Source organism: Oncorhynchus keta, chromosome 19 (assembly GCF_023373465.1).
Source record: "Oncorhynchus keta strain PuntledgeMale-10-30-2019 chromosome 19, Oket_V2, whole genome shotgun sequence".
Classification (NCBI taxonomy): domain Eukaryota; kingdom Metazoa; phylum Chordata; class Actinopteri; order Salmoniformes; family Salmonidae; genus Oncorhynchus; species Oncorhynchus keta.
In genome coordinates, this window is record NC_068439.1 from 79752934 (window position 1) to 79777469 (window position 24536).

Genomic DNA, 24536 nt, shown 5'->3' on the forward strand with positions numbered 1-24536 from the left:
CTGATACCGTCTGACAAAGAACGTTGGGTGGTTGGTTGAGTTCTTATATTGCTATTTTGAGATGTGGGCAACTTCACAAATATTTGCTTTGATATTTGTTTTGAAATAATTAAGGTAATAATACAAAAGATAAGGACATTACAAGAATAAAGTTTACAGGGAAATATATTGTGCAATGAACCAAAAGTACAATAAATGATTTGCAGTTGTGTATTTTCACAACGTACTATTGTTATCAATTTATTTTTTATTTGTTCTAAAAAATGTAATAAAATATTTATTTTTAAAACGGACAATTGGTATCCCTTTAACTGTCTCTTCTTGAAAAACTTTTGGGAAAAATGATTTCACCTTAAATTCCTATTGCTAACAACAACAAAAAAAACGTTTTTTTTTTGTTTTATTTTACTTGATAACAGAAGTCAAAAGAGGGTCATACCAGCAATGCCATATTAGAATGGCAATTTGTATAGCATTTTTTACTCAATTCAACAATATTACAAAAAGTAATTGGGTGGTGAAATGTGTTTTAACCAATTTATGTTGTCTAATATAGTGTGTCAAAATTTTTAAATCATATTTTTTATCCAAATATGTATTAGATAATAAATAAAAATGACATACCCTAGTCTGAGTCTACCATCATTTTTTGTTGTTGTTCATATTAACTGTTTATTTTTATTTTTTTAAATGGCATATATATTTTCATATTCCTACTCTTCACAGTCTCTAGTACCACGAATGATGCAATATGAATCCCTCACAAACGGAATTCCTGTCTTTAATCCCATATCTTCGGTGACTGATTTGGTGTTTTTTACAGCCCTCTAAGTGGGTAAAGCGCCACAACATCTAACTGCAGCAACCTAAAATTATACAAATAATGTCAGTTGATTACAGGAGGGATGGGGGAGTTGACCAATCAAATTCAACAGAATATTTTCTTCATATCCACTTCGAAATCCATTGTCAAAACATTGCTCGACCAGCCGGTTGACGATTGGGTTGAAGGCTTATAAAGTACAATAATGTATTCATTTTTTTCTTATGATTTTGCAGCGAATTCAATTTATAAATCACCATAAATAGACGGTAGACCTTTTTGAAAATTGGACAAAGTGCGCATCCTCGTGTCAGACATCGGAACTGCAAGTGTCCTGATCACATGATGATATCCGTAGATCACCTGACCCAAAACTGGCCCTCCCTTATTGGGCATTTGTATATTTTCAGGAAGCTTCACCAAATAAGCATGTTTTGATAGTTTTTAAATGGATGAGATTATACCGTGTTCTTTATTTTTGGGTTTACTCTTCTATTTCTGAAACATTTCTCACGAGACGCAGGCAACCGAATCTGTTTTGTGCCGATTGTTAAATAGCTCGCGCAGTCATGCCGTCGTATGATCTGACATTGTATTAGAAGTTAGCCATTAGTTAGGTTTTCTCTGCTTTACACCACCCTTACATTTTTTTGCAATGTCTTCTATCCTGGATGAATACGAGGACTCGCTGAACAGCAGGCACCCTGTGCAACACAGTAGCCGCCTGTCTGCTGCCAACATCGGCATGACACACTCCGGTACTGGGGCAAGGCTACGGGCCTCTCGATCGGGTTTTGTTTATGATAAGGCTAGTTGGGACCATCATTATGGTTGAATCTGTGCACCGAATTACTTTCATATAGCTAATATAAATCTTTATCTGTATAATGTTTAGCTAGCTTGATACCGATTTGATCATATGGAATCGATTATGTTGGCAACGATGATGATTGACATACGTGATTAATGATTTTCTCGTAGGGTTCGTGAATGTGAGACTGGAGGAGGAGAAGCCGATATTCAACAAACAGAGGATTGATTTCTCGCCCCCAGAGAAGATCAACCACTTTGCTGTGTGCAACAATCAGCTATGCATGAGTTTAGGGAAGGACACTCTGCTGAGGTAGGGGACTCTTTAAAAAAAAATCTGCAACACCCCCTCGAGTGATTCAGCGTTATCATGGTCTTGTGAATCGCCCTGTCAGCCATGCCTGTCCAAGGACAGAATGTGTGAAGGGTGCAGTTTGTATCTTGATGTGATTTCTAAATGATGGATTAAAGGCTAAATGATGGGATTAAGTGTTGATCATGTCAGTCATTCAGGGTGATTATGTATAATTGTGGATTGATGATATTTCATGTCTTTAAAATATCTTCTGAAATAGCTGTGTGTTTTCACTTAAGATTGTATACCATATTGGTATCTAAAATGAGTAAATTTGACTTTATAATGGAGTTTATTAAGATTTCCTTTGTATGTTGTTCCAGGATTGACCTTGCTAAGCCAGACCGGCCCAACCAGGTAGAACTGGGGAGGAAGGAGGACAGCAGAGTACACAAGCTTTTCCTGGATCCCACAGGTGAGAACCAGGGAGTTCTTTCAGGACCCCACAGGTGAGAACCAGAGAGCTCTTTCAGGACCCCACAGGTGAGAACCAGAGAGCTCTTTCAGGACCCCACAGGTGAGAACCAGGGAGCTCTTTCAGGACCCCACAGGTGAGAACCAGGGAGCTCTTTCAGGACCCCACAGGTGAGAACCAGGGAGCTCTTTCAGGACCCCACAGGTGAGAACCAGGGAGCTCTTTCAGGACCCCACAGGTGAGAACCAGGGAGCTCTTTCAGGGCCCCACAGGTGAGAACCAGGGAGCTCTTTCAGGACCCCACAGGTGAGAACCAGGGAGCTCTTTCAGGACCCCACACGTGAGAACCAGGGAGCTGTACCTGAACCCCACAGGTAAGGACGAGGGAGCTGTACCTGAACCCCACAGGTAAGGACGAGGGAGCTGTACCTGAACCCCACAGGTGAGGACGAGGGAGCTGTTCCTGAACCCCACAGGTGAGGACGAGGGAGCTGTTCCTGAACCCCACAGGTGAGGACGAGGGAGCTGTTCCTGAACCCCACAGGTGAGGACGAGGGAGCTGTTCCTGAACCCCACAGGTGAGGACGAGGGAGCTGTTCCTGAACCCCACAGGTAAGGACGAGGGAGCTGTACCTGAACCCCACAGGTGAGGACGAGGGAGCTGTTCCTGAACCCCACAGGTGAGAACCTGCCCAGTATTCCCAGGCAGTAGCAACAGTGCGACTTTAGATCATTAAAAAGCATTTGCCAAAAGCCACAAAATACACCTGAATGGATTTCCGCAAATACTGTATATAAATATCAAGGGAGTCGTCTTACATTTGAACTTTACTTTCCTATTGATCAAACAACCATGAAAAGATAGTCTTTGTCTGTCTGTCTGTCTGTCCGTCCGTCCTGCTTATGCACATCAACAACTAATGTTAGCGAGATGAGCTAAAAATCTAACCAGGGAACAGTAGATAAACCTTTTTTTGTTGTTGCTTGTAGTTGGCCGTCAAAATTTCACTGATAAAGATGGTTAATGATGGTCATCAAACTTAATTAACGTGTGTAAATATTTGTATGAACATAACAAGAACAACTGAGACATAAACTGAACAAATTCCACAGACATGTGACTAACAGAAATGGAATAATGTGTCTCTGAACAAATGGGGGGATCAAAATCAAAAGTAACAGTCAGTATCTGATGTGGCCACCAGCTGCATTAAGTACTACAGTGCATCTCCTCCTCATGGACTGCACCAGATTTGCCAGTTCTTGCTGTGAGATGTTACCCCACTCTTCCACCAAGGCACCTGCAATTTCCCGGACATTTCTGGGGGGAATGGCCCTAGCCCTCACCCTCCAATCCAACATGTCCCAGACCTGCACAATGGGATTGAGATCCGGCCTCTTTACTGGCCATGGCAGAACACTGACATTCCTGTCTTGCAGAAAATCATGCACAGAACGAGCAGTAAGGCGGGGGAGGCATTGTCAAAGGGTACCACATGAGGGAGGAGGATGTCTTCCCTGTAACGCACAGAGTTGAGATTGCCTAGGTTTACTGTCACGTCATAACCTCTATTTCAACAGACAGGTTTACTGTCACGTCATAACCTCTATTTCAACAGACAGGTTTACTGTCACGTCTCAACCTCTATTTCAACAGACAGGTTTACTGTCACGTCTCAACCTCTATTTCAACAGACAGGTTTACTGTCACGTCACAACCTCTATTTCAACAGACAGGTTTACTGTCACGTCACAACCTCTATTTCAACAGACAGGTTTACTGTCACAACCTCTATTTCAACAGACTGGTCACAGGTCACAACCTCTATTTCAACAGACAGGTTTACTGTCACAACCTCTATTTCAACAGACAGGTTTACTGTCACAACCTCTATTTCAACAGACAGGTTTACTGTCACTCTATTTCAACAGACAGGTTTACTGTCACGTCTATTTCAACAGACAGGTTTCTATCTACCTGTCTGTTCAAAGTGGTGTTGAAATAGAGGTTTACTGTCACCGTAAACCACTGATATAAGCACCTTTCCAACCAGGAAAGAGGGTTTCATATCTGTGTGTTATTGCTGCTTACCACATAGTGTTACATCTGTACGTACCAGTTGTAACACTGGTCTCCCCTCCTTCCCTGCAGGGTCTCTCCTGGTGATCTGTCCATACCAGTTGTAATACTGGTCTCCCCTCTCCTTCCCTGCAGGGTCCCACCTGGTGATCTGTCAGTACCAGTTGTAATACTGGTCTCCCCTCTCCTTCCCTGCAGGGTCCCACCTGGTGATTTCTCTCAGTACCAGCGAGTGTCTGTATCTGAACAGGAACACCCAGAAGGTGAGGTCTCTGTCCCGCTGGAGAGGACACCTCATAGAGAGTGTAGGCTGGAACAAGCTGCTGAGGACAGAGACTAACACTGGGCCCATCCTAGTGGGAACCAGCCAGGGAATTATCTTCGAGGCTGAGATCTCTGCTTCAGAGGGAAGCCTGTTTAACACCAACCCCGACCAGTACTTCAAACAGGTCAGTGATAGGATCTGACTATAAACATATGACATTGTACTGTATATCTTCATGTACAGGACCAGTCAAAAGTTTGGACACACCTACTCATTCCAGGGTTATTCTTTATTTTTACTCTTTTCTACATTGTAGAATAATATGGGAGATTCTTCAGAGTGGCCACCCTTTTGCCTTGATGACCGCTTTGCACACTCTTGGCATTCTCTCAACCAGCTGCAGGAAGTAGTCACCTGGAATGCATTTCAATTAACAGGTGTGCCTTGTTAAAAGTTTATTTGTGGAATTTCTTTACTTAATGCGTTTGAGCCAATCAGTTGTGTTGTGACATGGTAGGGGTGGTATACAGAAGATATCCCTATTTGGTAAAAGACCAAGTACATATTATGGCAAGAACAGCTGAAATAAACAAAGAAACAACAGGCCATCATTACTGTCAGTCAATCCAGTCGCAAAAACCATCCATCGCTATGATGAAACTGGCTCTCATGCGGACCGCCACAGGAAAGGAAGACCCAGAGTTACCTTTGCTGCAGAGGATAAGTTCATTTGAAATTGCTCCACAATCACCTGACCTCAACCAAATTGAGATGGTTTGGGATGAGTTGGACTGTAGATTGAAGGAAAAGCAGCCAACAAGTGCTCAGCATTATGTGGGAAGTCCTTCAAGACTGTTGGAAAAGCATTCCCGGTGACTACCTCATGATGCTGGTTGAGAGAATGCCAAAGAGTGTGCAAAGCTGTCATCAAGAGAAAGGGTGGCTACTTTGAAGAATCTAGAATATATTTTCATTTGTTGTACACTTTTTTGTTGTTCTGGTTACCACATGGTTCCATATGTGTTATTTCATAGTTATGTCTTCACTATTATTCTACAATGTGCAAAATATTAAAAAATTAAGACCAATCCTTGCATGAGTAGGTGTGTACCAACTTTTTGACCAAAAATAACAAATGCTGTTAATACTGTATTTTATTTTTTTAGATTGAATTTGAACCAGTGGAAAAACTAATCAAACCTGTTGAAATTCAAACGAATCAATCCGTGCTGAGATGGTTACACTCCTTCGCGTGAACTTATCCGCAGGCCGAAAAGCTTTCGTTAAAAAGTGTTTGAAAGTACTGTTAGCAAAACTAATCCTTCTATTATGCCGAGTAATGTGTGTAATGGAAACACAGGTCCACTCCCTGGAGGAGGACGGGAGGCCTGCTCCCGTGTGCTGTATAGAGGTGGAACGAGGTCCCGAGTCTAAAGTAGTCATCATCGCCACCACCAGGAAGCGTCTGTTCCAGTTCGTAGGTCGTGTGGCGGAGGGGTCCGAGCAGCAAGGCTTCAGCGCCATCTTCTCACAGAACCAGGTCTGTTAAAACGGCCTTTTAAAACTACAGGGCCGTGTTGCAAATCGGACCCTATTCCCTATATAGTCCACTACTTTTAGTCAGAGCCAATGAGCATACTTACCAACTTGTTATAACCCTTTATGTCTTGTGAACATGGCTTTATAATGCGCCATGTCTACTACTAGGAGCTTCTGCCCAGCTTCCAGGAGTTTCCGTTTAACATGGGCTACAGTGAGATCACCTTCTACACCTCCAAGCTCAGGTCCTGCCCCAAGGCCTTCGCATGGATGATGGGTAATGGAGTTCTCTACGGTCAGCTGGACTACATCAGGCCGGACTCGCTGCTCAGTGACGTGCAGGTACTGTTTTTAGTAATATATTTAGGCTAGTAATACTTTAAGGTTTGATGTGTTGTATTTATCATGTGCTCTAGTGGTAAACTCCCCACAGGTGATATGGGTCTATTTGTTACTTGTCTTTCAAAATAATTATATTGTATTATTGTATGTCTCTGTGTCTCTCCCCCTCTCTCTGTCTCTCCCCCTCTCTCTGTCTCTCCCCCTCTCTCTGTCTCTCCCCCTCTCTCCCCCTCTCTCTGTCTCTCCCCTCTCTCTGTCTCTCCCCTCTCTCTGTCTCTCTCTCCCTCTCTCTGTCTCTCTCCCCTCTGTCTCTCTCCCCCTCTCTCTGTCTCTCCCCCTCTCTCTGTCGCTCTCTCTCTGTCTGTCTCTTTATTTTACCCCCCACCTCCCATCAGGTGTGGGATTATACTCCAGACATAGACTTCAGTTTCAACAAGCCCATCTCCATCGTGTTGACTCAGTTCCACTTTCTACTCCTCCTCCCAGACCGCGTCACTCTCTCTCTGTCTCTCTGCACCCTCAATGGGCAGGTGGGTACATCTCCATGCACGGGCAGGTGGGTACACATGCAAAGGGGCTGGGTTACTGGGCTGGGCCGGGTTACTGTGGGCCCGGGCCGGGTTACTGTGGGCCCCGGGTTACTGTGGGCCCCGGGCTCCGGGGGGTTACTGTGGGCTCGGGCGGGTGGGCCCCCGGGTTACTGTGGGCCCCGGGCGGGTTACTGTGGGCCGGGTTACTGTGGGCCCCCTGGGCCGGGGGTTACTGTGGGCCCCGGGTTACGGGCCCGGGGTTACTGTGGGCCCCGGGGGCCGGGGGTTACTGTGGGCCCCCCGGGCCCGGGGGTTACTGTGGGCCCCGGGCCGGGTTACTGTGGGCCCCGGGCCGGGTTACTGTGGGCCCCGGGCCGGGTTACTGTGGGCCCCGGGCCGGGTTACTGTGGGCCCCGGGCCGGGTTACTGTGGGCCCCGGGCCGGGTTACTGTGGGCCCCGGGCCGGGTTACTGTGGGCCCCGGGCCGGGTTACTGTGGGCCCCGGGACTGTGGGCCCCGCATGCCTTTTTTTAAGGAGGGGCCCCAGGAGAGCACAGGTACTTTGCCAGAGGCTGTCAGAAACATATTATACATAAAACTCATCATTAATTAGCTAAATTTAAGGCTAATACTCCATTGAATGTATTACCTGACATTTATCTCTATCCCAATCTAGAACAGGATGATCTATTTTTGTTGCCATTTGAATGGAGTTGATGGAGAGGCTGCAGCTGCAATTAAAATGTACATTTAATCTTTACAATTAACAAAACAATGTCAAAATCCAGACGGAAATGTAAATGAGACGTTTGGTCTTTATAACAGCGTAGGCTATGCTGCAGTAAATGTAGACCTACCGGCCACAAGACTAAAAGTTACCATGATGAAATGACATGAGCATTGTGAACTGCGCTCCACCCTGAGACGGGGCTGTCCTGTCCTGCTGCCTGTCCTGCCCCCCAGCCCGGGCTGCCTGTCCTGCCCCCAGCCTGAGCCCCCCAGCCGGGCTGCCTGTCCTGCCCCCCCCAGCCTGAGACGGGCTGCCTGTCCTGCCCCCCAGCCTGAGACGGGCTGCCTGTCCCTGCCCCCCAGCCTGAGACGGGCTGCCTGTCCTGCCCCCCAGCCTGAGACGGGCTGCCTGTCCTGCCCCCCCCAGCCTGAGACGGGCTGCCTGTCCTGCCCCCCAGCCTGAGACGGGCTGCCTGTCCTGCCCCCCAGCCTGAGACGGGCTGCCTGTCCTGCCCCCACCCTGAGACGGGCTGCCTGTCCTGCCCCCCAGCCTGAGACGGGCTGCCTGTCCTGCCCCCCCCAGCCTGAGAGACGGGCTGCCTGTCCTGCCCCCCAGCCTGAGACGGGCTGCCTGTCCTGCCCCCCAGCCTGAGACGGGCTGCCTGTCCTGCCCCCCACCCTGACGGGCTGCCTGTCCTGCCCCCAGCCTGAGACGGGCTGCCTGTCCTGCCCCCCAGCCTGAGCCCCCCCCAGCCTGAGGGCTGCCTGTCCTGCCCCCCAGCCTGCCCCCCCTGCCCCCCCTGAGACGGGCTGCCTGTCCTGCCCCCCCCACCCTGAGACGGGCTGCCTGTCCTGCCCCCCCCAGCCTGAGACGGGCTGCCTGTCCTGCCCCCCAGCCTGAGACGCCACATACATCATTTGATGTATGTGTATTGATTGATGAATGTCTGTTTTGATTGATTGTCAGGTGGTGTACGAGGATGTGTTCCCTGATAAGTTCGGCACTCTGAAGAAGATGATTAAGGACCCAGCAGGAGGCCTGGTGTGGATCTACACTGAGAAGGCCGTCTTTAGGTTCGTTTTACAGTTTTATTATTTCGTTTTTTTTTTTGTCAACTTGGCAGATGCTCCGACTCGAGAGAGACTTACTTACAATCACTGCATTCAACTAGGATCAGTAGAACGACCACGTCGCAGCCGTTGCTAGTTAAAACCCTGTTCAACCTCTATCTGTGGAATCATGCTAGATCTGCCGTTGCTAGTTAAACCCTGTTCAACCTCTATCTGTGGAATCAGACTAGATCAGCCGTTGCTAGTTAAACCCTGTTCAACCTCTATCTGTGGAATCAGACTAGATCTGCCGTTGCTAGTTAAACCCTGTTCAACCTCTATCTGTGGAATCAGACTAGATCTGCCGTTGCTAGTTAAACCCTGTTCAACCTCTATCTGTGGAATCAGTGCTAGAAACAAAAGACATGTGAAAGACCAGTACAACAGTCCAGAGTTTTTCTCTCTCAATCCAGATACCACATCCAGAGAGAAGCCAGGGATGTGTGGCAGATGTACATGAGCATGAACAAGTTTGACCTGGCTAAGGAGTACTGCCGGGACCGGCCAGAGTGCATGGACATGGTCCTGGCTAAAGAGGCAGAACACTGCTTCCAGGACAAACGTTACCTGGAGAGCGCTAAGTGCTACGCTCTGACCCAGAACTACTTTGAGGAGATTGCGTTGAAGTTCATCGAGGCGAAACAGGAAGAAGCTCTGAAAGAGTTCCTTCTGAAGAAACTCAACAACCTGAAGCAGGTAGGATGTTTTTTGGTGACTTAGTCGGTCCAAAATGGCACCCTCTGGGCCCTGGTCAAAAGTAGTGCACTATATAGGGAATAGGCTCTCATTTGGGGCAGAGACTAATTTTGTGTGATCTGAGGTAACTTGTAACCAAACTTTTTATTTATTTTATTTTTTATGATTTGTTTTTAACTATTTTGAATGGACTATGGACTGTATTTTTGACTATGTTTCCCTTGCTTGCAAACCAAAGTTTGATTGATAAATTGAAACAGAGTGAGAAGACCCAGATCACCTTACTGGTCACCTGGCTGACTGAGCTCTACCTGAACCGCCTGGGGCTTCTCCAATCAGACGAGGGGAAACGTGGGGTGTTCCAGGAGACGCGTGATGAGTTCCGGAAGTTCTTCAGTAGCTCCAAACACAAGGAGTGTCTCTATAACAACCGAACGACCATCTATGACCTGCTGGCTAGCCACGGCAACGTGGACGACATGGTCTACTTCTCTGTCATCATGCAGGTATCTTATGATGCAATTTATCCAGGGGTTAGGCTCAATTCTATTTCAATTCTAGTCAATTCAGAAAGTGAACCAAATCTCTCGCTCTCACTCTATAATATTATTTAAACACAATACAACCACATGTGGATAATGCATTTAAAATCGAGGATGACAAAAAAAAACGTTTGAAAACGTATTTCCTTTGGGGGTCCTCTTTAAATAAATGTCTCTGATCATTAACACACGATAGTGTATAGCAGGCTGAAGATTGATTGTCTCAGTGGGCTTGTGATGAGCCAGTTTGGGCGGGAAAGGTCATGTTGGTTCAGTGGAGGGGTCATCGATGGGACAGTCAAGGAGAAATTAAGACCGTCTGAAAAAACTGTCCCGGGGAGCTCTTGAACACCTGCTTCTCTGAATGCCCAGTCACCTCTGCTTCCTCTGGACACAGCCTGCTGTCCCTGACCTTCCTCTGGACACAGCCTGCTGTCCCTGACCTTCCTCTGGACACAGCCTGCTGTCCCTGACCTTCCTCTGGACACAGTCTGCTGTCCCTGACCTTCCTCTGGACACAGCCTGCTGTCCCTGACCTTCCTCTGGACACAGCCTGCTGTCCCTGACCTTCCTCTGGACACAGCCTGCTGTCCCTGACCTTCCTCTGGACACAGCCTGCTGTCCCTGACCTTCCTCTGGACACAGCCTGCTGTCTCTGACCTTCCTCTGGACACAGCCTGCTGTCTCTGACCTTCCTCTGGACACAGCCTGCTGTCTCTGACCTTCCTCTGGACACAGCCTGCTGTCTCTGACCTTCCTCTGGACACAGCCTGCTGTCCCTGACCTTCCTCTGGACACAGCCTGCTGTCCCTGACCTTCCTCTGGACACAGCCTGCTGTCCCTGACCTTCCTCTGGACACAGCCTGCTGTCTCTGACCTTCCTCTGGACACAGCCTGCTGTCCCGGGGAGCTGAATGTCCAGTCACCTCTGCTACCTCTGGACACAGTCTGCTGTCCCTGACCTTCCTCTGGACACAGCCTGCTGTCCCTGACCTTCCTCTGGACACAGCCTGCTGTCCCTGACCTTCCTCTGGACACAGCCTGCTGTCCCTGACCTTCCTCTGGACACAGCGTGCTGTCCCTGACCTTCCTCTGGACACAGCGTGCTGTCCCTGACCTTCCTCTGGACACATCGTGCTGTCCCTGACCTTCCTCTGGACACATCGTGCTGTCCCTGACCTTCCTCTGGACACATCCTGCTGTCCCTGACCTTCCTCTGGACACATCCTGCTGTCCCTGACCTTCCTCTGGACACATCCTGCTGTCCCTGACCTTCCTCTGGACACATCCTGCTGTCCCTGACCTTCCTCTGGACACATCCTGCTGTCCCTGACCTTCCTCTGACCTTCCTCTGGACACATCATGCTGTCCCTGACCTTCCTCTGCTCATGCTGTCCCTGACCTTCCTCTGGACACATCCTGCTGTCCCTGACCTTCCTCTGACCTTCCTCTGGACACATCCTGCTGTCCCTGACCTTCCTCTGGACACATCATGCTGTCCCTGACCTTCCTCTGACCTTCCTCTGGACACATCATGCTGTCCCTGACCTTCCTCTGCTCATGCTGTCCCTGACCTTCCTCTGGACACATCATGCTGTCCCTGACCTTCCTCTGGACACATCATGCTGTCCCTGACCTTCCTCTGGACACATCATGCTGTCCCTGACCTTCCTCTGGACACATCATGCTGTCCCTGACCTTCCTCTGACCTTCCTCTGGACACATCCTGCTGTCCTTGGTGTAATACTTCCAAACAGATTAAACAAAAAGCCACTTTATTTGAATCCGAAGAGCCATCTAGCTAGCTAGTTATCAATCCTAAATACTTTTCATCATGATTCAGAAACTCGGAGAGTCAAGGCCATAGGATATGGTGATCAAACCCTAGAGCAGCCAAAATCACACAAAAAGTATTACAAAATGGAACAAAAGACACTTAAAAAAAAAAAAGATATGAACAATATTTACAGAGTTCGCCTAGGCTACCTTACGGTGCCATGGCAACCACGGAACCAAATTCCAATTCCACATTTATCTTAATTGAAAACAATGGAAGATAATTGGAATTTCATTGTATTGACTGGAATTGAAATAGAATTGACACCCAAACCTGCTATTAATTCATGGTATTGTATTGTGGTACTTATTGCTGCTCTCTTTTGGTTGTTTCGAACAGTGTTCATTTTGTCAATAACTATGATGATAAATACTCAGCAGCGACCTTTTTTTTTCCTGACTTAAAACCATGGCAAAAACGAGTCGAAATGTCCCGGGGGAAAAAAACGATTTAAGTATTACGAATGGCTTTTTGTTTTGGTCTACACAAATTTGACAAGACGAGAATCCCACATGAGACTAATGGACATTTTTAATTTGACATGAATCTCCTTTTTCATGCAGAATATTGGCTTTCTTTCAGTTGAGCAGATCTGCCGGCTCTCCCACACAGCTCCCAGGTGGTCACTTCAGTCACTCTCCCACACAGCTCCCAGGTGGTCACTTCAGTCACTCTCCCACACAGCTCCCAGGTGGTCACTTCAGTCACTCTCCCACACAGCTCCCAGGTGGTCACTTCAGTCACTCTCCCACACAGCTCCCAGGTGGTCACTTCAGTCACTCTCCCACACAGCTCCCAGGTGGTCACTTCAGTCACTCTCCCACACGGCGGTCACTTCAGCCACTCGTCAATCTTTGGAACTAATGTGAATCAAGGACACCGGACTTGTCACTGCCTTCAACTAGAAACAATGTTTACTCTCTCTGTCATGTAGGCTATTTTTGATTTGATCACAAAAAAGACATTTTCCCATCCATGTGCACTGTCATTCATTAATCTGTTTTCAATTTGTATTGATCACATGCACCGAATACAACTGGTGTAGACTCTACAGGGAAATGCTAGCTTATGAAAAATAAAATACTAACTAACACGGAATAAAATAATATACACAAGAATGGAGCTATATACAGGAAGTACCAGTACCAGATCAGTGTGGAGCTATATACAGGAAGTACCAGATCAATGTGGAGCTATATACAGGAAGTTCCAGACCAGATCAACGTGGAGCTATATAAAGGGAGTTCCAGTACCAGATCAATGTGGAGCTATATACAAGGAGTACCAGTACCAGATCAATGTGGAACTATATACAGGGAGTACCAGATCAATGTGGAGCTATATACAGACATGCACCGAATACAACTGGTTAGACTCTACAGGGAAATGCCATGACAATGTGGAGATATACAGAAATACCAGATCATTGTACCAGTACCAGATCAATGTGGAGCTATATACAGATCAACGCTATAGTACCAGTACCAGATCAATGTGGAGCTATATACAGGAAGTACCAGATCATTGTGGAGCTATATACAGGAAGTTCCAGACCAGATCAACGTGGAGCTATATACAGGGAGTAATACCAGATCAATGTGGAGCTATATACAGTACCAGATCAATGTACCAGTACCAGATCAATGTGGAGCTATATACCAGATCAGGAAGTACCAGATCAATGTGGAGCCATATACAGGAAGTACCAGATCAATGTGGAGCTATATACAGGAAGTACCAGATCAATGTGGAGCTATATACAGGAAGTACCAGATCAATGTGGAGCTATATACAGGAAGTACCAGACCAGATCCATGTGGAGCTATATACAGGAAGTACCAGATCCATGTGGAGCTATATACAGGAAGTACCAGATCCATGTGGAGCTATATACAGGAAGTACCAGTACCAGATCCATGTGGAGCTATATACAGGAAGTACCAGACCAGATCAGTGTGGAGCTATATACAGGAAGTACCAGACCAGATCCATGTGGAGCTATATACAGGAAGTACCAGATCCATGTGGAGCTATATACAGGATGTACCAGTACCAGATCCATGTGGAGCTATATACAGGAAGTACCAGTACCAGATCCATGTGGAGCTATATACATGGGAGTACCAGTACCAGATCCATGTGGAGCTATATACAGGGAGTACCAGTACCAGATCCATGTGGAGCTATAAACAGGGAGTACCAGTACCAGGTCCATGTGGAGCTATATACAGGAAGTACCAGACCAGATCCATGTGGAGCTATATACAGGAAGTTCCAGTACCAGATCCATGTGGAGCTATATACAGGGAGTACCAGTACCAGATCCATGTGGAGCTATATACAGGAAGTTCCAGACCAGATCCATGTGGAGCTATATACAGGAAGTTCCAGTACCAGATCCATGTGGAGCTATATACAGGAAGTACCAGTACTATATACAGGAAGTAAAAGACCAGTTATATGGGCTATAGCAGATCCATGTGGAGCTATATACAGGAAGTTCTAGTACCAGATCCATGTGGAGCTATATACAGGAAGTTCTAGTACCAGATCCATGTGGAGCTATATACAGGAAGTACCAGTACCAGATCCATGTGGAGCTATATACAGGAAGTACCAGTACCAGATCCATGTGGAGCTATATACAGGAAGTACCAGTACCAGATCCATGTGGAGCTATATACAGGAAGTACCAGACCAGATCCATGTGGAGCTATATACAGGAAGTACCAGTACCAGATCCATGTGGAGCTATATACAGGAAGTACCAGTACCAGATCCATGTGGAGCTATATACAGGAAGTACCAGACCAGATCCATGTGGAGCTATATACAGGAAGTACCAGTACCAGATCCATGTGGAGCTATATACAGGAAGTACCAGTACCAGATCCATGTGGAGCTATATACAGGAAGTACCAGTACCAGATCCATGTGGAGCTATATACAGGAAGTACCAGATCAATGTGGAGCTATATACAGGAAGTACCAGATCAATGTGGAGCTATATACAGGAAGTACCAGTACCAGATCAATGTGGAGCTATATACAGGAAGTACCAGATCAATGTGGAGCTATATACAGGAAGTACCAGATCAATGTGGAGCTATATACAGGAAGTACCAGATCAATGTGGAGCTATATACAGGAAGTACCAGATCAATGTGGAGCCATATACAGGAAGTAAAAGACCAGATCAATGTGGAGCGATATACAGGAAGTACCAGATCAATGTGGAGCTATATACAGGAAGTACCAGACCAGATCAATGTGGAGCTATATACAGGAAGTAAAAGACCAGATCATGTGGAGCTATATACAGGAAGTACCAGACCAGATCCATGTGGAGCTATATACAGGAAGTACCAGATCCATGTGGAGCTATATACAGGTACCAGTACCAGATCCATGTGGAGCTATATACAGGAAGTACCAGTACCAGATCCATGTGGAGCTATATACAGGAGTACCAGTACCAGATCCATGTGGAGCTATATACAGGAAGTTCCAGTACCAGATCCATGTGGAGCTATATACAGGAAGTACCAGTACCAGATCCATGTGGAGCTATATACAGGGAGTACCAGTACCAGATCCATGTGGAGCTATATACAGGAAGTTCTAGTACCAGATCCATGTGGAGCTATATACAGGAAGTACCAGTACCAGATCCATGTGGAGCTATATACAGGAAGTTCCAGTACCAGATCCATGTGGAGCTATATACAGGAAGTTCCAGTACCACATCCATGTGGAGCTATATACAGGAAGTTCCAGTACCACATCCATGTGGAGCTATATACAGGAAGTTCCAGTACCACATCCATGTGGAGCTATATACAGGAGTTCCAGTACCAGATCCATGTGGAGCTATATACAGGAAGTTCCAGTACCAGATCCATGTGGAGCTATATACAGGAAGTACCAGTACCAGATCCATGTGGAGCTATATACAGGAAGTTCCAGACCAGATCCATGTGGAGCTATATACAGGGAGTACCAGTACCAGATCCATGTGGAGCTATATACAGGAAGTTCTAGTACCAGATCCATGTGGAGCTATATACAGGGAGTACCAGACCTGATCCATGTGGAGCTATATACAGGAAGTTCTAGTACCAGATCCATGTGGAGCTATATACAGGGAGTACCAGACCTGATCAATGTGGAGCTATATACAGGGATTACAGTACCAATATGCAGAGAGAGGTACAATGTATTTGAGGTGTGTGTATATACACTACATGAGCAAAAGTATGTGGACACCTGCTTGTCTAACATCTCATTCCAAAATCATGGGCATTAATATGGAGTTGGTCCCCCCCTTTGCTGCTATAACAGCCTCCACTTTTCTGGGAAGGCTTTCCACTAGTTGGAACATTGCTGTGCCAACTTGCTCCCATTCAGCCGCGAGCATTAGTGAGGTTGGGCACCGATGTTGTGTGATTAGGCCTGGCTCGCAGTCAACTTTCCAATTCATCCCAAAGGTGTTCAGTGGGGTTGAGGTCAGGGCTCTGTGCAGACCAGTCAAGTTCTTCCACACCGATCTCAACAATCCATTTCTGTATGGACCTCGCTTTGTCCACGGGGGCCTTGTCATGCTGAAACAGGAAAGGGCCTTCCCCAAACTGTTGTACAAAGTTGGAAGCACAGAATTGTCTAGAATGTCGTTGTATGTTGTAGCATTAAGATTTCCTTTCACTGGAACTAAGTGGTCTCGCCGGAACCCTGAAAAACAACCCCAGACCAGTATTCCTCCTCCACCAAACTTTACAGTTCGCACTATGCATCCTGGTCTTCGCCAAATCCAGATGTGTCCGTCAAACTGCCCCAGATGGTGAAGCGTGATTCATCACTCCATAGAACGCGTTTCCACTGATCCAGAGTCCAATGGTGGTGAGCTTTACACCACTCCAGCTGACGCTTGGCGTTGCTCATGGTGATATTAGGCTTGTGTGCGGCTTTTGGCAAACTCCAAGCGGGCTGTCATCTGCCTTTTTACTGAGGAATGGCTTCCGTCTCGCCTCTACCATAAAGTCCTGATTGGTGGTTTGCTGCAGAGATGGTTGTTCTTCTGGAAGGTTCTCCCATCTCCTCAAAGGAACTCTAGAACTCTGTCAGAGTGACCATTTGGATTCTTGGTCACTTCCCTTGCCAAGGCCCTTCTCCCTCGATTGCTCAGTTTGGCCGGGTGGCCAGCTCTAGGAAGAGTCTTGGTGGTTCCAAACTTCTTCCATTTTTAAGAATGATGGAGGCCACTGTGTTCTTGGGGACCATCAATGCTGTCGACATGTTTTGGTGCCCCAGATCTTTACCTTGACACAATCCTGTCCCGGCGCTCTACGGACAATTCCTTTTGACATGGCTTGATTTTTGCTCTGACATGCACTGACAACTGTCAACCTTATATAGACAGGTGTGTGCCTTTCCAAATCATGTCCAATCATGTCAATTGAATTTACTCCAATTTGTAGAAACATCTCAAGGATGATCAATGGAAACAGGATGCACATTAACTCAATTTCAAGTCTCGTAGCGAAGGTTCTTTCATTTTTTAAAAATAAATGTGTGTAGACTGATGAGGAATTTTGTTTCATTAAATGTATTAAATAATAATGTTGTAATGTGTAAATAAGTCCAGGGGTCTGAATACTTTCAGAAGGCTCTCTGAATGTGCCGCTGTCTGCAAACGTAAATGGTGGTTGCCATTTTCCTGTCGATAAAATTAGTGTTATTTGTTGAAATATTAGGAGTACAGTAATATTTCTGGCATTTTTGTCAAGCACAAATTATATATATTTTTTCAAGGAACCCACTGTTATATTACCCCCCCCACAATATCAATGTTTGCAGCTAAGGGATAATAGACTTAGTGGGACAAGGCTATCTGAATGTGCACATGATGGAAGTTAGAGGTGGTCTCAATATTCATTATTAGATCACTAATGTGGCCGTGACTAAAACTAGACAAATTATCCATAGTTTTTATGTCGACTGATGATAACTAAAACTAACAAAGGATGAAATTACTCGAATTTGACCTAAAAACGATAAAAGTTGTTTTAAAGACTCAAACTAAATTAGCTGTTTTAAATTAACACTAATGTTACGGGCATTTTATGACACTCTATTTTCTGTTTTGTGTAAAATATGTATTTTATCAGTTGCTTTTTAAAAATGTTTTTCTGGGATTTAAGAAAAGATGAATATGGATTCTTTCTCTCTAGGACTATGAGAGGGTGATCTCTCATCACTGTCAGCATGATGACTACAGCGCCGCCCTGGAGGTGCTCTCTAAGCACTGCGACGAGAAGCTCTTCTATAAGTTTTCCCCCATCCTCATGCAACACATACCTAAGAAGGTGATACATTTACATTTTTAACTGCTTTCAAATGAATGTTTTGTTGTTATTATTATTGTCGTTGTCTGTTCAAGTTTGACATGCCATACAATACCATACAATACCATACTTTATCTTCAATTTGACATGCCATACAATACCATACTTTATCTTCAATTTCAAGATTTGTTGTTTTGTGAAAAATTAATTGAAATTGAATTAATTCATTGAAAAATAAATATACCTTTTTTTAATAACCCTAAAAGGTGGTAGACGCCTGGATCCAGATGGGTTCCAGGCTGGAACCTAAGAAGCTGATCCCAGCCCTGGTCAACTACAGTCAGATGGGCTCAACGCAACAGGTCAACGAGACCATCCGTTACATGGAGTTCTGTGTCTACCAGCTCACTGTGACAGAAGAGGCCATACACAACTACCTGCTGTCCCTCTACGCCAAGTACAAACCTGATAGTCTCTTGTGGTACCTGGAACAGGTAGGTTCAAGGCTGTGGTTCTCCCCAATGACACCCTGTTCCCTATATAGCACTTTACTTTTCACCAAGGACACGCAGACCAAATGTCTTGATAATTGTGGAATTTACTTTTTATTATTTATATAATGACGTGTTTATATTTTATTCTATAATTTATATTTATTATTTTATACAATATATTATTAATACATCTCATGTGTTGTTATTATTGACAGGCTGGGTCCCACTTGTCAGATATCCACTATGATTTAAAGTATGCCCTGAGGCTGTGTGCTGAACATGGTTACCTCCAGGCCTGCGTTCTGGTCTATAAGATCATGGAGCTGTATGAGGAAGCTGTCGATCTGGCCCTACAAGTGAGTGTCTTGGCTAGTTTTGATGAATATGTAGCTAACTTGATAATTTGATATTGCAAGATAAGAATGTGCAAATAGTGGGCTACACCATCAATATGTACAGACATTATCTCAATGTATACAGACATTATTTCAATGTATACAGACATTATCTCAATGTGTACAGACATTATTTCAACATGCATGCATACATACATACATACATACATACATACATACATACATACATACATACATACATACATTATCTCAATATACACTACTGTTCAAAGTTTGGGGTCACTTAGAAATCTCTAAATTTTTGTCCATTTAAAATAACATCAAATTGATCAGAAATACAGTGTAGACATTGTTGTTCTGGGTCCTGTTGGTTCCAGACTTGGTACATTGGTACCGCTTGCCGTGTGTTAGCAGAGAGAACAGCCTTTGACTTGGGTGGCTGGAGTCTTTTTAGGGCCTTACTCTGACACCGCCTGGTATAGAGATCCTGGATGGCAGGACGCTTGGCGCCAGTGATGAACTGGGCAGTACGCACTACCCTCTGTAACGCCTTACTGTCGGAGCCCAAGCAGTTGCCGTACCAGGCGGTGATGCAACCAGTCAAGATGCTGTCAATCTTGCTTTTTGTATAATATCTTCTTGAGGATCTTAGGACCCATGCCAAATCTTTTCAGCCTTCTGAAGAGGAAGAGGCATTGTTGTGCCCTCTTCACGACTGTGTTGGTGTGTGTGGACCATGATAGAGCCATAGTGATGTGGACACTGATGTGAGTTCTACAGGGCGATAATCATTTAGACAGGTTACCTTGGCATTCTTGTGGACAGGGACTATGGTGTTCTGCTTGAAACATATAGGATTTACAGACTGGGTCAGGGAGAGATTGAAAGCATCAGTGAAGACACTTGTCAGCTCATGCTCTGAGAATCCGTCCTGGTAATCCGTCTGGCCCCGCGGCCTTGTGAATGTTAACCTGTTGAAAGGTCTTACTCACATCTGCTGCAGAGAGTGTGATCACACAGTCATCTGGAACAGCTGGTGCTCTCATGCCTGGATCAGTGTTGCTTGCCTCGAAGCCAGCATAGAATGCATTTTGCTCATCTGGTAGGCTCGCTTCACTGGGTGGCTGGGTTTCCTTTTGTCATCCGTGATCGTATGCAACCCCTGCCACATCCAACGACCGTCAGAGCTGGTGTAGTAGGATTCGATCTGAGTTCTCGATTCGCACTTTGCCTGTTTTGATGGTTTGTCGTAGAGCGTAGCGGGATTTCTTACGAGCATCTGGATTAGTGTCCCGCTCCTTAAACTGTTCCTCAAGCGGCTGGGGTGTTTCTCCCGTGCTGTTTCTCTCTCCAGGTGGATGTGGACTTGGCCAAGACGTGTGCTGACCTGCCTGAGGATGACGAGGAGTTGAGGAAGAAGTTGTGGCTGAAGATCGCCTGTCACGTGGTGCAAGAGGAGAAGGATGTGAAGAAGGCCATGAACTGTCTGTCCAGCTGTAACCTGCTCAAGATAGAAGACATACTGCCCTTCTTCCCGGACTTCGTCACCATAGACCACTTTAAGGTAATACTGCCATCAAATATTTAGGATCTAAACAAACAAACAAACAAACGAGACAGTATTAGAGGTGCACTTAATTTACCTTGGAGCTTGCACTTTTGGGGACTATTCTATTGTTTCCATTGTAACCAAACCAAATGCTTATAAGTATGTAATCTTGGCTCCCGAACCAAATCTCAGCTTCTAGTAAGTATTTGTCATGTGTTTTTATGTCTCCCTCCCTCCCTCCCTCCCTGCAGGAGGCCATCTGCAGCTCTTTAGAGGAGTACAACCAGCATATAGACGAGCTGAAGCAGGAGATGGAGGAGGCGACGGAGAGCGCCAAGCGGATCAGAGAGGACATCCAGGAGATGAGGAACAAGTACGGGGTGGTGGAGAACCAGGAGAAATGTGCTGCCTGCGACTTCCCCCTCCTCAACAGACCCTTCTATCTGTTCCTCTGTGGTCACATGTTCCACTACGACTGCCTCTTCCTGGAGGTCAGTATGCAAACCAATTTTATTTGTCCTTCGACCCGATTTCAAGAACAGTTTGATATACCAGTAGGTCAGAAGCACATCCCTTTTTTTTTTCTCTTGAACTTTGACCCGATTTTAAGGAAGAGTTAGCCAACAATCAATTGCAGCAAACAGAGGGTTATTGGGTCATTAATGTGTATTTATTTGTAAATTAAGTACGCTACATACACAATGAACAAGGCTTGGAGGAGGATATCCCCAAAAATGTATGACAAATAACATGTCTTCTTCCCCCCCCCCAGGATATTCAGTAGTTCAGTAGTGGTTTTTTTAAGTCACTTGTTATCTTGTATGGAGCTCACATACTGTAACAGTGGATCTTTCCTCAGGTGACCCCTCACCTGTCCACCTACAAGCAGACTAAACTAGGTGAGCTGCAGAAGAGGTTGGCTGCAGCCACTCAGACCTCCAAGTCTCGCCACCGCCCCGCCCCCAAGGAGAAGGAGGAGGGGGGTGACACCGCCAGCCTGGGGAAAGGAAGCGCCGGGGTCAGCCGAGAGCAGATCAAGTCCGACATCGATGACATCATCGCCTGCGAGTGCGTGTACTGCGGCGAGCTGATGATCAAGTCGATCGACAAGCCATTTATTGATCCACAGAAGTTTGAGGAGGAGAAGTCCAGCTGGCTCTGAAATGGACGGTTGGACCTGCCTGAAACTGGGCAGGTTTGAAATGGCGGACTTGAGGTGGCTGTCTGAATGGAACGGGTCTGAAATGGGCTGTCTGAACTCTTGATTGAAATAGACATGTCTTATTTCAGAAATGGCTGAAATTTGCAACTTATGCTGTCTGAAATGGAATATCTCTCTGTGACAATGGGGAAGTAGAGCCACCTCTGCACAGTGCCTGGTGATGGAGAGACACAGGGAAGGGGAAGAATGCAGGATCTCCTTGGTAACCTCTTATCAAAATCAAATGTTATTTGTCACATGCCGCGAATACAACAGGTGTAGTAGACCTTACAGGGAAATGCTGAATACAACAGGTGTAGTAGACCTCACAGTGAAATGCTGAATACAACAGGTGTAGTAGACCTCACAGTGAAATGCTGAATACAACAGGTGTAGTAGACCTCACAGTGAAATGCTGAATACAACAGGTGTAGTAGACCTCACAGTGAAATGCTGAATACAACAGGTGTAGTAGACCTCACAGTGAAATGCTGAATACAACAGGTGTAGTAGACCTCACAGTGAAATGCTGAATACAACAGGTGTAGTAGACTTCACAGTGAAATGCTGAATACAACAGGTGTAGTAGACCTCACAGTGAAATGCTGAATACAACAGGTGTAGTAGACCTCACAGTGAAATGCTGAATACAACAGGTGTAGTAGACCTCACAGTGAAATGCTGAATACAACAGGTGTAGTAGACCTCACAGTGAAATGCTGAATACAACAGGTGTAGTAGACCTCACAGTGAAATGCTGAATACAACAGGTGTAGTAGACCTCACAGTGAAATGCTGAATACAACAGGTGTAGTAGACCTCACAGTGAAATGCTGAATACAACAGGTGTAGTAGACCTCACAGTGAAATGCTTACTTACAAGCCCTTATACAACAATGTAGTTTTAAGAAAATACCACCATCAACAACGACAAAGTAAGAGATAAGAATAGCAAATAATTAAAGAGCAGCGGTAAAATAACAATAGTGAGACTGTATACAGACAGGGTGGTACCGGTACAGAGTCAATGTGCAGGGGCACCGGTTAGATACGGTAATTGAGGTAATTATGTACAGGTAGGTAGAGTTATTAAAGTGACTATGTATAGATGATAACAACAGCAAGTATCAGCAGTGGTGTAGAAGGGGGGGGGGGGCATATAGTCTGGGGAGCCATTTGATTGGCTCCTCTGTCTCTGTAATATCAATATCATATATTCTAGTCTCTCTCTCGTTTTTCTGCTAAGCTTCAGACTGTACTGAGGCAATGTCAGTCTCTCTCTCTCTCGTTTTTCTGCTAAGCTTCAGACTGTACTGAGGCAATGTCAGTCTCTCTCTCTCTCTTTCGTTGTTCTGCTAAGCTTCAGACTGTACTGAGGCAATGTCAGTCTCTCTCTCTCTCTTTCGTTGTTCTGCTAAGCTTCAGACTGTACTGAGGCAATGTCAGTCTCTCTCTCTCTCTTTCGTTGTTCTGCTAAGCTTCAGACTGTACTGAGGCAATGTCAGTCTCTCTCTCTCTTTCGTTGTTCTGCTCTTCAGACTGTACTGAGGCAATGTCAGTTCTTTCGTTGTTCTGCTAAGCTTCAGACTGTACTGAGGCAATGTCAGTCTCTCTCTCTCTCTTTCGTTGTTCTGCTAAGCTTCAGACTGTACTGAGGCAATGTCAGTCTCTCTCTCTCTCTTTCGTTGTTCTGCTAAGCTTCAGACTGTACTGAGGCAATGTCAGTCTCTCTCTCTCTCTCTTTCGTTGTTCTGCTAAGCTTCAGACTGTACTGAGGCAATGTCAGTCTCTCTCTCTCTCTTTCGTTGTTCTGCTCTCAGACTGTACTGAGGTTGTTCTGCTAAGCTTCAGACTGTACTGAGGCAATGTCAGTCTCTCTCTCTCTCGTTTTTCTGCTAAGCTTCAGACTGTACTGAGGCAATGTCAGTCTCTCTCATTTCTTAATCAGACGTTACTACAGTAGAACAGTTCACCGTCTTTACAACTCAAATCTGTCTGAATTAACAAAAAACAACTCTGAAATTGTCTCTCTGAAATGATATTTGATAAATTCAGATGTATTCATCCCTAACTGGTATTTAGTTAATTCCACTGGCTAGAGACATGAATAGTACTATAGAATGAATGTAATGAATTCGTCTTGTTGTTATTTGTCACTTGTGACATCACGAGAACTCCCTTGTTTCATTGGCTGACAGTGTATTCTGTTGAGACTCTGAGATCAGGTCAATGCAACTACACTTTTGCTATGGTTTGCTAAATGCACTTATGAAAATTAAACAAATGTTTAAAATCAAGTCTCTTTTTTTGAATTGTTTTATTTCAAGTGTTAGAACAAATGAATTCCTCAGATGGAGTGAGACCTATCTGAAAGTCGAAAATATTAACATTTTAAATTAGGATTTTATTCTCGGGGATTGAGTGAGACCCCTTCCTCTCATAAATATTCAGAAACTGACGAGGACCGGGAAATGGCCTCGTACTTCAGTTCAATGCTTACATTGTCATTTGTAGTAGAGCTC

General features: G+C 45.5%; 1 protein-coding gene and 1 long non-coding RNA gene across 15 annotated transcripts; one reads left to right on the forward strand and one right to left on the reverse strand.

Annotated features, from left to right (window-relative positions):
• Window positions 1–1186: 1186 nt before the first annotated feature.
• LOC118378544 (vacuolar protein sorting-associated protein 18 homolog) lies at window positions 1187–24311 on the forward strand. 14 transcript variants are annotated; one of them, XM_052471471.1, is made up of 18 exons: window positions 1187–1581; window positions 1805–1946; window positions 2312–2403; window positions 4682–4932; window positions 6109–6288; window positions 6456–6629; window positions 7025–7159; window positions 8856–8962; window positions 9412–9694; window positions 9955–10200; window positions 18301–18435; window positions 18681–18908; window positions 19124–19264; window positions 20619–20828; window positions 21065–21304; window positions 21673–22594; window positions 22785–23246; window positions 23846–24311. In XM_052471471.1, exons 1-16 carry the CDS (start codon window positions 1479–1481, stop codon window positions 21973–21975), a joined length of 2970 nt encoding a protein of 989 aa, XP_052327431.1. In that variant the 5' UTR covers window positions 1187–1478; the 3' UTR covers window positions 21976–22594; window positions 22785–23246; window positions 23846–24311. The 14 variants fall into 14 exon arrangements, with proteins under 14 accessions (XP_052327431.1, XP_052327430.1, XP_052327428.1 ...); XM_052471470.1 differs by having other exon boundaries at window positions 22823–23246; XM_052471468.1 differs by having other exon boundaries at window positions 21673–22556; window positions 22595–23246.
• On the reverse strand, window positions 10638–11134 carry LOC127909514 (uncharacterized). Its single transcript, XR_008071702.1, has 3 exons — window positions 11083–11134; window positions 10897–10989; window positions 10638–10710 (listed from the first exon to the last, which is right to left on the reverse strand). It is a non-coding gene; the product is annotated as an uncharacterized LOC127909514 (long non-coding RNA).
• Window positions 24312–24536: the final 225 nt, after the last annotated feature.

Excerpts from the sequence above, each read along its gene's own strand:
- LOC118378544 (XM_052471464.1), top strand. The coding sequence starts at position 1,479 with ATGTCTTCTATCCTGGATGAATACGAGGACTCGCTGAACAGCAGGCAC. Across the intron at positions 4,933-6,108 it reads CCGACCAGTACTTCAAACAG|GTCCACTCCCTGGAGGAGGA; the intron begins GTCAGTGATAGG and ends ATGGAAACACAG. Across the intron at positions 18,436-18,680 it reads TGCAACACATACCTAAGAAG|GTGGTAGACGCCTGGATCCA; the intron begins GTGATACATTTA and ends TAACCCTAAAAG.